The sequence below is a fragment of the Oryctolagus cuniculus genome, chromosome 9 (assembly GCF_964237555.1).
Source record: "Oryctolagus cuniculus chromosome 9, mOryCun1.1, whole genome shotgun sequence".
In the NCBI taxonomy this organism is placed as follows: Eukaryota; Metazoa; Chordata; class Mammalia; order Lagomorpha; family Leporidae; genus Oryctolagus; species Oryctolagus cuniculus.
In genome coordinates this window covers 17380707-17394461 of record NC_091440.1, presented here as the reverse complement: position 1 = coordinate 17394461, position 13755 = coordinate 17380707, and the positions used below count along the sequence as shown (strand labels likewise).

Here is a 13755-nt window from a genome sequence, read left to right as displayed (position 1 = left end):
GATAAAAATGCCAAGTTCAAGGGTTGCAAGGATTTCAGGAGACAATTCTCTAAAAGCGTAAATGTTGGGGCCGGCGCTGTGGCGTCGTGGGTAAAGCTACCACCTGTGGTGTTGGTATTCCATATGGGCGCTGGTTTGAGTCCCAGCTGCTCCACTTCTGATCCAGCTCTCTGCCTGGCCTGGGAAAGCAGTAGAAGATGGCCCAAGTCCTTGGGCCCCTGCACCCATGTGGGAGAGCTGGAAGAAGCTCCTGGCTCCTGGCTTCGGACTGGCGCAGCTCTGGCCATTGCGGCCATCTGGGGAGTGAACCAGTGGATGGAAGACCCCCTCTCCCTTTCTGCGTCTCCTCTCTGTAACTGTTGACTTTTTTTTTTTTAACTTTTATTTAATGAATATAAATTTCCAAAGTACAGCTTATGGATTACAATGGCTTCCCCCCTATAACGTCCCTCCCACCCGCAACCCTCCCCTTTCCCACTCCCTCTCCCCTTCCATTCACATCAAGATTCATTTTCGATTCTCTTTATATACAGAAGATCAGTTTAGCATACATTAAGTAAAGATTTCATGTAACTGTTGACTTTCAAGTAAAATAAATAAATCTTAAAAAAGTGTAAATGTTGGGGGGCAAGCAGAACTTAAGACCACTGAGTGTCGGATATCTTGTCCCTCCTCTCTTTCTCTTGGGTTTGGTTCACTACTGTTTCTCTAAAGTATGTTAAAACCAAGGTCAGTATCTAAACTCTAGCTCGCTAACAAAGCTACCATAATGGAGTTAGATCTCACTGGCAGCAACAGGGGACTAAAAGCTGCCTTGCACGCACAGAGAATTGGGCCTTTCTTTACCTGCTACTTATAAGACACAATGCAATGTGTTGAATTGTGGTTCAAGACTGTCAGTTTGCACTAACTTGCACAGCCCCAGAGCAATCACAGTAGGTCGCAAGGCCTCAAGTTCCTCATCTTTAAAGCAGGTCAGATTTTGCTGCACATGGTTGGTATGCACAAAGAGGTGTCAAAAATTCACGAAAAGTGGAATTAAAAGATAATGCAAATTTTCCAAGAACTTTCTGAAGTCCCCTCCTATTATCAAAGTTAAGGAGAACTGCAGAGTTAGGGATGGTTTCTGCCTTAAAGATAATGCGATAATGAACTTTCCCTCTCCTTATCCTGACAAAACTCACCCTAAGCATCAAGGATACTGAGAACTTTAAAAGTTTAATATTTGATGATGTCCAGACCCATGCGAAACCTGAATGGCAAAATATCTGAAAGGGCTGCCAGAGGCCACTGGATCTAAGGGGCTGTGGCAACACAGAGGACGCCTATGGGACCAGGTCGCAGCAATCATGGGAGAGCACGCTTCTCCCATCAGCTGGCAGACTCAAACATCTTGGCCAGCAGTATGCTCATCCATGAGGTTCTGAGAGAAGACTGACTTGTAAGTGGCATTGTAACTGCCCAACTCTCTCCTCTGCTGAGGTGGGAAGACTAAACAAATACACGTTTTCAACCTTTCTCTGTGTCTGTCTCTTCAGCCTGAAACAATGCCCTGGCCACCAACTATCCTGTAGCTATTTGGGAAAACTCATTTCAATCAAGATGTTGAGTAAGTAGGAGGGCTGGCATTGTGGTGCAGTGGTGACCCTGGCATCCTATATCAGAACACTGGTCCAGCTCTGGTTGCTCCATTTCTGACCCAACTCTCTGGTAATGTGCCTGAGAAGGCAGCAGAAGATGGCCCAAACGCTTGTCCCCTGCTACTCATGTGGGAGACCTGGATGGAGTTCCTGGCTCCTGGCTTCCACGTGGTCCAGCCCCAGCCATTGTGGCCATCTGGGGAGCAAACCAGAAGATTCACAGATTTCCATTTCCCTGTCTTTGTAACTCTGCCTTTCAAATCAATCAATCTTTTTTTTTTCCCCAAAAAAGTTGATGACTAGAACTAATGATGATGAAAGAAGTAATATAGGATTTATAAACTATATAAAAAGACAAAAGAACAAGACAAACATAACAGATGTGTAGACACTGAGAAAAGGAAAACTATGAACAATTATAATGTAATACACTAAAAGAAAATGATATAGCAGACCAATCAAGCTGTGGACAACAGAGACACAATAGTACAGGGAATCATGGCAGAACAATGGAAGATGCTGAAAAGTAAGCTGACAAATGCCAGAAGTGAAATGGAAGATAAAAATCAAATTATCAAAGAAATGACAGTTCTACTGAAGGCAGGGTAAAGATTAGCCACTATCTGATATACTCTGAATTGGATTTAGCTCCCAAACTCACATAGACATTTGAATCTAAAAGTTTTTGGGGCAAGCATTTGGTGCAATGTTTCAGACGCCACCTGAGATGCTAACATTTCATACTGGACTGATTGGCTGGGGTCCTGGTTCCTTTACTTCCAATCTGGCCCCTGCTAATGAGCCAGGAGGCAGCACATGAAGGTATCTGGATCCCTACCACCCACACGGGAGACCTGGGCTGAGTTCTGGACTCCTGGCTTTGGCCTGGCCCAGCCCTGGTTATTACTGGCATTCGGAGAATAAAACAGCAGATGGAAGAGATCTCTCTCTCTTTTTCTAAAAAATTGAAAAAGAAAGAAGTAAATAAATAAGCAAACAAAACACTAAAAGCCAGATGTCTTAAGTTAACGGTACCAAAAGGGTGGAAACAGTCCAATTACGGCGTTTAGGAGGAGGACCTAGTGGGAGTTTGTTAGCTCACTGGGAGTCGGTCCCCAGAAGGCAGTTCTCCTGAGGGTTGTCTTGAAAGCCGGAGCTGGGCAGAGCCCGTCTCTGCTTCCTGACATCCCAGGGTACACTTCCTCTGGATGGGCTCTGGCACTGCTATCTATCACTCTCGCCAGACACCACACCAGTGGGGCCACCCAATCTAGGACTTGAACCTCCACAACTTTTTATAAAGTTAATTCTCAGGTACTCATAGTGAAGAATCACTGCTGGAAAAAACAGTGAGGTGTGCAGGATTGCACAAGTAAGCAAAATATACGGAAGTTAATAAAAAATGTAAATGGTTTAGGAAAAATTAGTTTCACAAAATAGGCAAGGACATACAACATGTATATGGTTGGTATTTGTAAAGAGGACAAAACAATGAAAAATATTTTCAAAGATATAATTCAAATAAACTTCCAGACACACACGAAAAGACTTGAAGCTAATGTATAAATGGGTATGCCATGAAGTCCTAGAAAAATTAATAACCTTCAAAATAAAGAATCCTTTTGGTATCCAAGGAAGAAAGACCAAGTATGCCTAACCTGGCCATATAAACAAACAGAGCTAGAAGACCTTAAAAATTATAACATACCAAGTGAAAGAAAGTATAACTCAAGAATTTTATGGCCAGGCAAGTCAAATTAGAGAGGCAGTAGACAAATATTTTAGACATGCAGTAAGTAAGAGATTCTAGTGCCAATGAAAAGAATACTTGAAGACTTCAAAAAGCTCATGGAAAATGTGTTTTCTGAAAAATTTTGCACGGATTTCAAATTTTTTGTATCAAAATGAACATATCTTTTTTTATTCTATTTCCCAAGAATGTTTTGCAGTACCCCAGTATTTAAGGTTTGAAGGGAAAGTGCAGAAGTAAAAGTAAATAATTAAAATTTGATACAAGAATGGAGGGAAAGAATTGTACTGATGTTGTCATATGGAGTTAATGACAAAGAGTATTTAGAAGAAATGAAAGGATCACACATAAAACAATAAACAAATAAGCAAACAATCAGCGATGATAAGTTAAACAATGAAATAACTAGCAACAGAGCAGAACACGATGGAACAAAAATATAATCATGAACCCAATAAATATAAATGGACTAAACTCACCTGTCAAAAGTAAAAGGCTAAGATTAAATCTCTGAGCAAAACCTAACTAGATGCCATAAACAAGAGACATACTTTTGGATACTGAAAGATAATTATAGACATATGCAGTAAATGAAAGCAATGTGAAAATAGGGCCCTGATCTTAGATTTGAGTCAGCTTGGATTCAGGGCCGAGAACATTAAGTGAATAACAGAAAGACACTTTAAAATGGTGGAAAACAGAATTCAAAGTGAAAACACCATTCATGAGCATCTGTGGGCTGAAAATCATAGCATCCATTTTCCCACAGAAAGATGAGAGGAACTATGAGAAGACATGTAGGGCATGGGACTAATTTTCTTTTCTAAATAAATTCAAGTCACATTAAATGGACCAATAAAAACAACAGAGGGGCCTTAAATAATATAACTAATAAAGTAGATCAATTCAATTATTATGCTCTATACCTTAAACAGCCAATACTCCTGCTTTTTAATGACCAAAAACATTCAGAAAAATTGCCCATGTACTACAACACATTTGTAGAAATAGTACACACAACATGTGTGACATGAAACAATGAAAGAGAAGTAAGATGGTAAAGAATCATAAATAAGCCCTTACAACCATGAAGTTTTAAAAAGCTTCTTCTTGAATAACTTCTGGACCAATGAGGAAGTGAGAACAAAGACTGCAGGGAAAAATATATTTAACAAACTATCACAAAAACACTACATGTCAGAACCTACAGGATATGGCCAAAGCAATATTCACAGGAAAATTCAGCCTTAAAACATCTGTATTAATAAGCAAGGAAGAAAACAATAGCATCCAAGTTTTAAGAAACAAAAGCAAAATAAACCAAAATATAAGTTAAAGATAAAAGCAGAAATTGTTTAATTACAAAATACAGTATAAGAAACTCAAGTCTTAGAGTTCATACTTTTGTGTTATTTAGAGTATCTCAAGCTATTTAGAACTTTAGATACTTTTGTTATTGTTGAGAGGTAAGGAGTTCAATCTATAACCTCTTAAAAGTGAGCAAATTTGATCAAACAGATAGAATTTGTTTGTATTTACAAACGGCCTTATATTCTTAGAAGCACTTAAACATACATGATCTCCTCTGACTGTGAAGGAACTGTGAAGACGCCAAGGTACCGGCAATCCTGCACTACAGATGAGGCCCTGGAGGCTACAGACCTTGAACTTACATATAAGGCCCGTGATTGAAAGTGCCCCTTCACCTAGTCAAGTAAGTCCAGACTGCTGGAGTCCAGATGTTGGAATTTCTTCACTTTGGAGTTGTGTTTGGTAACATCTAGTTAGACACAATGGCATCTCCGTTGCACATCTGGCCTCTGGCAGGTCTGGTTCATTAAGGACATCACATGACAGGGATTCATCCACTGTTGTGTGCTGAATTGCCTGTCTCCTGCCCTCAACCCCAACCCATATGTTGAAGTCTTAACCTAGTACTTCAGAATGTGAGTGGATTTGGAGACAGGAACTGTAAAAGGGAAATTGACCTCTTTTGTGTAATCTAATATGACTTAAGACAAAGAGATTAGGACACACACATACACACGGAAGACCACATGAAGGCAGAGAAGGTGACATCACCATGCCAAAAAAAGAAACCTCAGAGGACACCCACTCTTGCTGACACCTCGATCTTGCATTTCTGGCCTCCGCAACAGGGAGACAACAGCCCACCCACTCGGTGGTATTCTGCTATGCCAGCCTAAGCAAATGAATATACCTTTCAGCTTTACATGCCTAAATTTTTTCTTTTTCATGGATCATTCACAGAGGCCAATCAAAGGGTGACTCAGCTTGCCTGCACCTACATTTTCAGAAAAGCAACTCTGTCGTCCAGAGTACGTGACTTGGAAGTGCCTATTCCCACACGATGAACTTTCTTTTCAAACACATGAATTCTAACCTGTTGGGAGTGAAAAGCTTGTTGATTTAGACTAATCCTCATGGTGTTCTAGTTCCGAATCATGCGTTGAGATTTGATGCCTGTACATGTAAAAGGCTGACAATTTGACAGCTTATTCTCCTAAGAGGACCAAGTGTGTGTGAAAGTAACATGAAGTAAGACATGGAACTCAGGTGGGAATCAAGATACGTATTTCCTTACGTCTCTGTAGAAGTGACCTGAGCCAGTGGTTAGGAAGGGCTGAAATCCAAGAGGGACATTGTGCCACTGTGTGAGCTGGGTGACTGGCACCACCTTGGATACTAAACAAAACAAGGGAAAGCATTTTCATTCTACAGAATGCAGTATCCCTTGGGGGCCTGTTTACCCAGCAATTTACTCTCTGTTCTGTACTGAGGCTCTGTGCCTCCCAAAGAACCCTCGATCCAATATCCTCATCAATAAAGTGGGTTGAAAATGAACTGTTGGGAGGATTACGTGAAGTCATACATGCAAGAACTATGCAAATGTACGTTACTATCAATTTTGTTGAGCTACACAATTGATGACTGGTTCAGGGATCAAGAGATGCCTAATTGTATGACCTATGCGCTAGTCTACTTGTACAGGTATGTTATACTTGAATTAAAATGTTGACAGAAAGAAAAGATTTCTGTCTCTCTCAAAAACTGGCACAATACTGGGTCACGTTACTGGGGGTTTAAGTAATTCATAATAAAGTATTGAACTATATTATATTACATGGATCTATCTAAAATTCTATGATCTATTTCTCATTACTCAATGCCTAGATAATATAATGATAACATATTTTTAAAGTGGGGACTTTGACATGTAGGTGGGGACACATCTCTTTGATGTGAAATGCCTGAGGTGTCAAAGAACAAAAAGGTTTGAAGTTCTTGGCTCCTTTGTGCCTAGATTATACAAGGAATCCCAAATGATTGATTGGGTCTTATGAAGGAAGCTTTGAGTGGGTGACACTCTCGAAGATGAAAGTATTCCATATACTTCAGACATTAAAAAAAAATTACAAGGGTACTACAAAAAGTTTGTGGAAAGTGGAATTCCAAGTATATTTTGCTGCAAAAACATTTGAAATGCACACATAGTTTTTATTAAATACGCATTTCTCATGACCTTTTGAAGACTTCCTATCTAGTGCTCCAAGAGAAGCCTCCCACCACATTCCCATACAACCTCAGTCCTTATGAGAAGTTCAGAACAGACTCTGCTGTCCCTAAGCCCAGGTATGAACCATGACTGCCATCACTCAGCTATCCACGTGACCCTGAGCAGTTTTCTTCCCCTCTCCAAGTCTCAGCCTTCTAAGTGGGCAATGGTAAGAGAAGCTGCAGTGTAGCACAGTACATGTCACAAAACGGGTATCGAGTTTAATCATCATCCTCACCATCACCATGGCTCCAAACTTCATCAAGCATCCCTGCTGTTCTCTACTCCTTGGCTTACATCATCAGTGACTATGGCACATCCAACACGTATGCCAGTACCCAGAATGATACTGTGGACACTCAGTCATTTATTGAACAGCTTTGAGGATGGAAGCAGAACTCGAAGAAATACCCCATGAACAGTGTGGAAGGCACAGCTCCTCATTATTCAAGAGGGAAGAGATGAGAGAGTTGGTGACAGAAGGGAACCTAGGCTAGATTTTGGTTAAATCTTTTACACAAAAGGACTGAAAATCTGAGAAATGTAGAAAACAATGAAGAAGGAACAGCACTCTCATACTGTCATGGCCAGAGGTCACGAGAAGTGAGCCTCACCATGAACCCTTGGAAGTGTCTTTCCACCCCAGGCCACACACGGCAGGTGGCAAGAACACTACATCCAGCAGTACAACTCCCATCTTACAAATCCTCCCATCGATACAACTCCCATCTTACAAATTCCAAGAAAGAATGAGAGGCGGCAAGAGACAAAGCTGCATCGTCACCGCTGCCAGATACTTTCCAGGCTGTGTAAACCTGCAAGCACTCATCCGACTCTAGCTTTCGGGCGCTCTCAACAAAGCGGGGAAAGCTTGGGCAAAAAATGACAGTCTCGTTTATAAATTAGAAAACCTAAAACAAAAGCATCTACACATTTCCCTGATGGAGAACGAGTGAACACTATTCCACATTTTGGTCTTAAACTCTCCAATTTTCTGGGTACAGCTGAACCGCATTCGTATCTCAAATGTGTTATTACATAAATATCACGCCGATGAAATGCAATGGGTTTGCAGAGTGCATCTTCTGTGCTATACACCTTTCTCCTATGAGAATCTGAATCTGCAGAGATGAACCGTGTGGAAAGTCCACCCTCCAGTCTCTCTCCCTGGTAGGTAGGTACACCTGCTTGCACAGGTGAGCGTGTACAGACCTCCCTTCCCCCACCCTCTCCTGCTGCCACCACAGCCTCTCTGTAGGCCTGACTTCAACCCAGGATGTATTGTTAAGGCCCGATCATGAAGCTTTGTCTCTGGAGGCTTATAATTGAAAAGGGCACACAGTGCTTGTTACCATACCCAGGGTGCCAAGCCGTGAGGAGGGAGCAGTTTGAGACAAACGTTAATTACAGCGCCGGGGCGCACGCTCACCTGTTTTGCCGTCTCGGTGAGGGCAGCGGCTTCTGCCTTGCCCAGCTGTTGCACCATCTTGTAAAATAGGCTCTCTTTATTTTGCAGCAAAACATATGGCTCATCATATTCTTTCAGTCTTCCTGAATCCAAAACCTGTTAGTCAGCAGAAAGCAGCCCATTGAAACACAAGGGTTGGCAACAACCTATATCATAACTCCGACAATGTCTCGGAAGGGGTGGGGGAAGAAGGACACAGAAGGCTCTGGGTGGTAGGGCCTGGATGGTGTTTAACTGCTTTGATTACACTGTTTTACCAGGCAGACAAAGGCCTAACCTGACCTTTTATTATGATAATGCTATAGGAGAGGAAGAAAAATGGAAGTTCTAGACTATCCTCATGGGCACTCAGCAGTCCTCTGGCACTTTATGCTCGGTCAAGGGCATTTGGGGCTGCGAATCTTAAGTTAGGGCTTTAACTCCCACCATGTGCGCTTTGAGGGGTATTTACACATACGCTCAGAACTGGGAAACATCTTTTTGTTGTTGTTGTTTAAATATTTAGCTGTTTATTCAGAAGGCAGAGTGAGAGTGAGAGAGATTTAGAGAGGAGACGGAGACCTTCCATCGTTCATTCACTGCCCAAATGCAACCCACGAGCCAGGGCTGGGCTAGGCCAAAGCCAGGAGCCTGAACTCCAACTGGGTCTCCCACATGGATGATAGGGCCCAAGCACTTGGGCCATCTTCTGCTGCTCTCCCAGGCACATTAGCAAGGAACTGGATCAGAAGTGGAGCAGCTGGAACTCCCCTATGGGATGCTGGAGTTGCAAGCAGTGGCTTAACCATTGTGCCACAACACTGGCCCTAGGGGTCTTCTTGATTTAAGAAAATCTATTCTGGGGCCAGCGCTGTGGCACAGCAGGTTAAAGCCCTGGCCTGAAGCACTGGCATCCCATATGGTTCTAGTCCCGGCTGCTCCTCTTCTGATCCAGCTCTCTGCTATGGCCTGGGAAAGCAGTAGAAGGTGCCCAAATCCTTGGGCCCCTGCACCCATTTGGGAGACCCAGAAGAAGCTCCTGGCTCCTGGCTTCAGATTGGTGCAGCTCTGGCCTTTGCAGCCATCTGGGGAGTGAACCAGCAGATGGAAGACCTCTCTCTGTGCTCTCTCTGTCTATACCTCTCTCTGTAACTGACTTTCAAATAAATAAAATACATCTTTAAAAAAATCAATTTCAATTTCTCTAAAAGGCTGGGTAATATCACACATATCAGATGCTAGGGCTTGGGAGAAAATTAGTTGCTCAGCTGATTTGACAGAATCTGAACAATAGTCAGCCTGGCCCAGGCACCTGGGGGCTGGACCAGTGGCTGGGAGATCTTTCTTTCTCTTTGCCTTGCAAAACAAATAAATAAATGATTTTCCAAATGTTTGGAAAAGAAGATGTTTCTAGAATTTCTCTAGGGTCCTAGATGTTATCAGCTGGTAAGAGGGGCTAACCCCTTGTCTGTGAGGTTAAGGCAAGCAGAAGTGAGCTTTGCTTGAGGTTTATTATTCTGAGAGTACAAGACCGGCCAAAGAGAGCTGCTACCCTAAGCAGCTTTAGCCTAATTGCTCTGCACAGAAGAAATCTCAAGAAATCCAATTTTCTCTGTGGATAAGACTAAAGAAGTAATTAAGAAATTGAGCTGCAAATTCCAGCGATCACAGCCCACACAGCACATGGGGGCAGCCCACTCTGAACGGCTCAGGGGCTGAATATCTGTTTTCACAATTATCTCTCCTTGCTTCTTGCTCTCTCTTTCTTTAGCTGCCTGCCTTTTAGCCATTTATTGCTCATTAATATGTCCACTGGAGATGGAAAGGCAAGGGGGGGGGGGCTCTCCACCCTGCATTTCTACTTATTAGTGGCTTTGGTTAATGGTTTCAGAGGGAAGCATCCAAGACAATTGGCCCCAGTGACGCATCTAGGAAAAGAGTTCTGATGTGAAGTGGTGCTTAATTCTTCGCTGAGGCTGTATTTAGAGTAAATTCACCTTAAGAGAACACGCTCAAACTCTGAGCAGGACACAGGTTGTTTTTCCACGCTGAGATACTGTAGTTAATTCTGTCCCCTGGTATTGAATTGGAAACATTTATTAAGTCTCATAAAGGGTATTTTCCTGTTAATCTTTTGTTTACTACTGTGAATCACCGCTAAGGGCAGCTTTCTCAAAAGAGTTCAAGAATAATTGAATCTGTCACATCCACATAATAATTAAAATGTCCTATAATTTGGTATGCCAATTTGGATGCCCCGAATGTGTTATTTTACTTAAGCATAACATTACAGAGCATAACCACTCCTCCTGACGTTGAAGGAGGGGGAAAAAGTGTAATTTTAAAATACAGGTTTCTCTCACGCTAAAGACTAAGCAAATAGATGAATCAAATTACTTTATAAAATGATGAACTCTCTATTCTGCAAAAGCCACAAGCCAACTTTTAAAAATCACCACAAGTGAGCTCCCTGACTATAAAGACTTCACCTCATTTTTAATAGAAAAGAAGTACTGCTGATATTTTGTCAATGTCCAACTTTCTCCTAAACTTATTCACATTTTGAGCACACAATCTTTCTTTCTTTCCTCATATTGTCTGAAAATACATGAATGCCACTTAGATTAGTAGTTTTCAAAATTGACCGTAAGCTAAAAGAGCAGAGTTAAAAAGAAAAAAAAAAAAAAACCTTCTCAAAAAGCAGGAGTAACAATATAAATGACACAAAGAGAATTTTGGTCAAAATATTTTGAGCTCTGTAAGTCTGAACAATTTAGTGACACTGAATTTTATTTGCTTAGTCTTCAATTTGGGGGATGGTAAAATTGTAATAATTCATTAGAATGCTTGATAACTTATTAAATGCGAATTTTAACCTTTGTAAGATAACACTTCAAAAGCAAAAGGTAAAACCAATCTCTTTAGTACTGTTTTAATGTGCACTAAAAGAAAATACTGTATCTTAAAATGAATGATTGTCTCAGATGGGTGAACCTGCTAGTTTGGAGCAATGATAGACTCTTGCATAGACGTACTGTAACAAATAATATAGATCAGTGAGATTAATCCAGAACTAAGAAAACAAACAAAAAAATAAAAAGTTATTGAACTTGAAAAGGAAAGTTAAATGAGTTGAACATTTATTGCTTTTACAGCTATAATTGTTAACTCTCAAAATAGATTAAGAGGGGAGGCAGAGAATAACCTTTCTCACCTACCCATTCATCAGTCCACATACCCATTGACCTATCCATCCACTCACCCACCCATCTGTCCATCCATCTACCCACCTGTCCATCCATCCATCCACCCACCCACATACACACACTCAATGTTAAGTGACTACCTATTGCACTATCGGGATCAGGGGGCAAAGATGAGCAAAACACCAGCCTGTTAAGACACTGAGAGCCGGAGCTGAGGACTGAAGTGTAGATACATCAAATGACTCTGCCCAGGCCTCACAGTTAGTAGGTGGGAGAGCTGGGATTCAAACCCAGCTCTGAACCTTTCTTTCCTTCCCAGGTGAGACCCCACAGAAAGACACTGTTATTTATTATCAAAAGTAATTTAAGGGCAAAGAGAATTTTAAAATGGAATTTTCTGAGATACTATTTCCTTTGGGTAGCATATAACTTGGCATAATTTACGAATGTATGCTTGGAAGCATAGACACTCCCTCTGTCCATTTTTCACTATTTCATTATAGTCGGGACTCAGGACTGTTTAGTGTGTGTATGAGTACATCTACAGAAAAAGAAAACAAAACAAATCTTACTATACTTGAGTGAATTTTTACTAATTCCTGAATGTATGTGACAAACATAGCACACTTTGCATACATGCCATTTGGCACAACATACCCCATGGGAGAGGCAAAGACAGGTACCTTCCTTTAACCCAAGAAAGAAACAGAAGGAAACATTCATGAGCTGCCTCCTCTTCCCCCAAAAGGCAAAACAGAGTAGAGGTTAGCGGCAGGAGGTCACCTGTGGCCAGAGCTTCAGGGAGAAGTGGGGTGGGGTGGGAAGACAGCAGTCCTTCCACACACAAGGACAACATGAGCCAGGACGTCTGGAGGCAAACCCGGCACCTCCTCAAGGGCAGGACTGTGTGGTTTCTCTTTCCACCACTGCATCTCCTAGGTCTGACGCTGCACGTGATAGGTGAACTGACTGTGCACTGGCTGAGGGTTAAGGACAGAGGAGACCAGCTCCAGGGCATGACTGGGTGACCGTCCAGGGGTGTAGTTTGGTGAGAGTGAAGTCTGGGATAAAGGGAAGAAGGAGTCCAGTGCCGTGGGGATCAGACAAAGCCGGGGAATGCGGCACGACTGAGTTAGAGCTAGAGACTTGGAGGAGTACGCCACTTCAAATTCAAGGCTTCGGGCAAGAGAGAGGAAGTGAGAAAGAGCCAGTGCAGAGGTGAGGCCAAAGGCTTGCGATTCATTTGTATTCAACACCTGAGAAAGGACAGAAAAGACGGGACAGGCAGATGCTACAAGCACCGAGCTGGGATGCACACGGGGGGGAAATATGCCAAGAATACAATTTTACCTCTTGGCTTTGACATTTACGGGCTTGATCAAACATTCTAGATCTTTCAGAATAAGTAAAGACAAACTCCAAATTTTCTTTCTGTACAGAAAAAATGGAGAGAATCTTGAGGGTTGTCTTAATGCCCTTCCTGACTGTAAGAGAAGCCTCCTGAAGTCTCCCACTGGGTCCCCACCCCTGCGGTGGCCAAACACAACTGTAAAATAAAGCACACATGAACGCTGGTGCGCTAGGCATCCCTCGGCCCCAGGATCTCTCCAGGAACGTCAACCTCAAATCACTTGCTGCTCTCCAGTAGATGAAGGAAAAATACATTCTATCGGATGAGTCAGGCAGTTACGTAAGCTCCAGGGAGATGTGATTATCAGGCGCACATATCTGCAGATAGCAGTGGGAGCTGTCCTAGATGTAAAAATTAAGTGGACCGATTGCAAAGCAACTCCATCCATTTTAATTAGCAGGACGCTGCCAGCAATGGCGGGGTAGGCTCAGAGAAAGGCGAGGGGCAGGCCAGGCTTCGGGACGAGGCTGGGCACAGGGACAGCAAAGCCCAGAACAGCTTCCCCATATTGATGAGTGAGTAAGGGAGATGCCCTCCAGGCATGAGCGGTGTGGGGACAGGAGCCCCAACTTTCAGCTGACAAAGAGGCCTACAGAAGTTGCCTCTGTTGCTGGCAAAATGGGTGCCTGGGATTCTTCTGTGAAGAGATGCTGTGGCATGTGGCAACTGTCACTCAAAATCCTTCCGTGGGCCTTGGGACACTGAGTGCTTCTTCTCCCAGAGA

At 42.6% G+C, this 13755-nt stretch overlaps 1 protein-coding gene across 2 annotated transcripts in view; it reads right to left on the bottom strand.

Annotated features, from left to right (window-relative positions):
* The window catches only part of ABCC4 (ATP binding cassette subfamily C member 4 (PEL blood group)), a 267134-nt gene that overhangs the window by 4645 nt on the left and 248734 nt on the right, over positions 1 to 13755 (bottom strand). For both annotated transcript variants that reach the window (XM_002713003.5, XM_051850536.2), the window contains one exon: positions 8397 to 8531. In XM_002713003.5, the coding sequence (XP_002713049.1) occupies positions 8397 to 8531 (135 nt within the window). The remainder of the gene's footprint in view (positions 1 to 8396; positions 8532 to 13755) is intronic.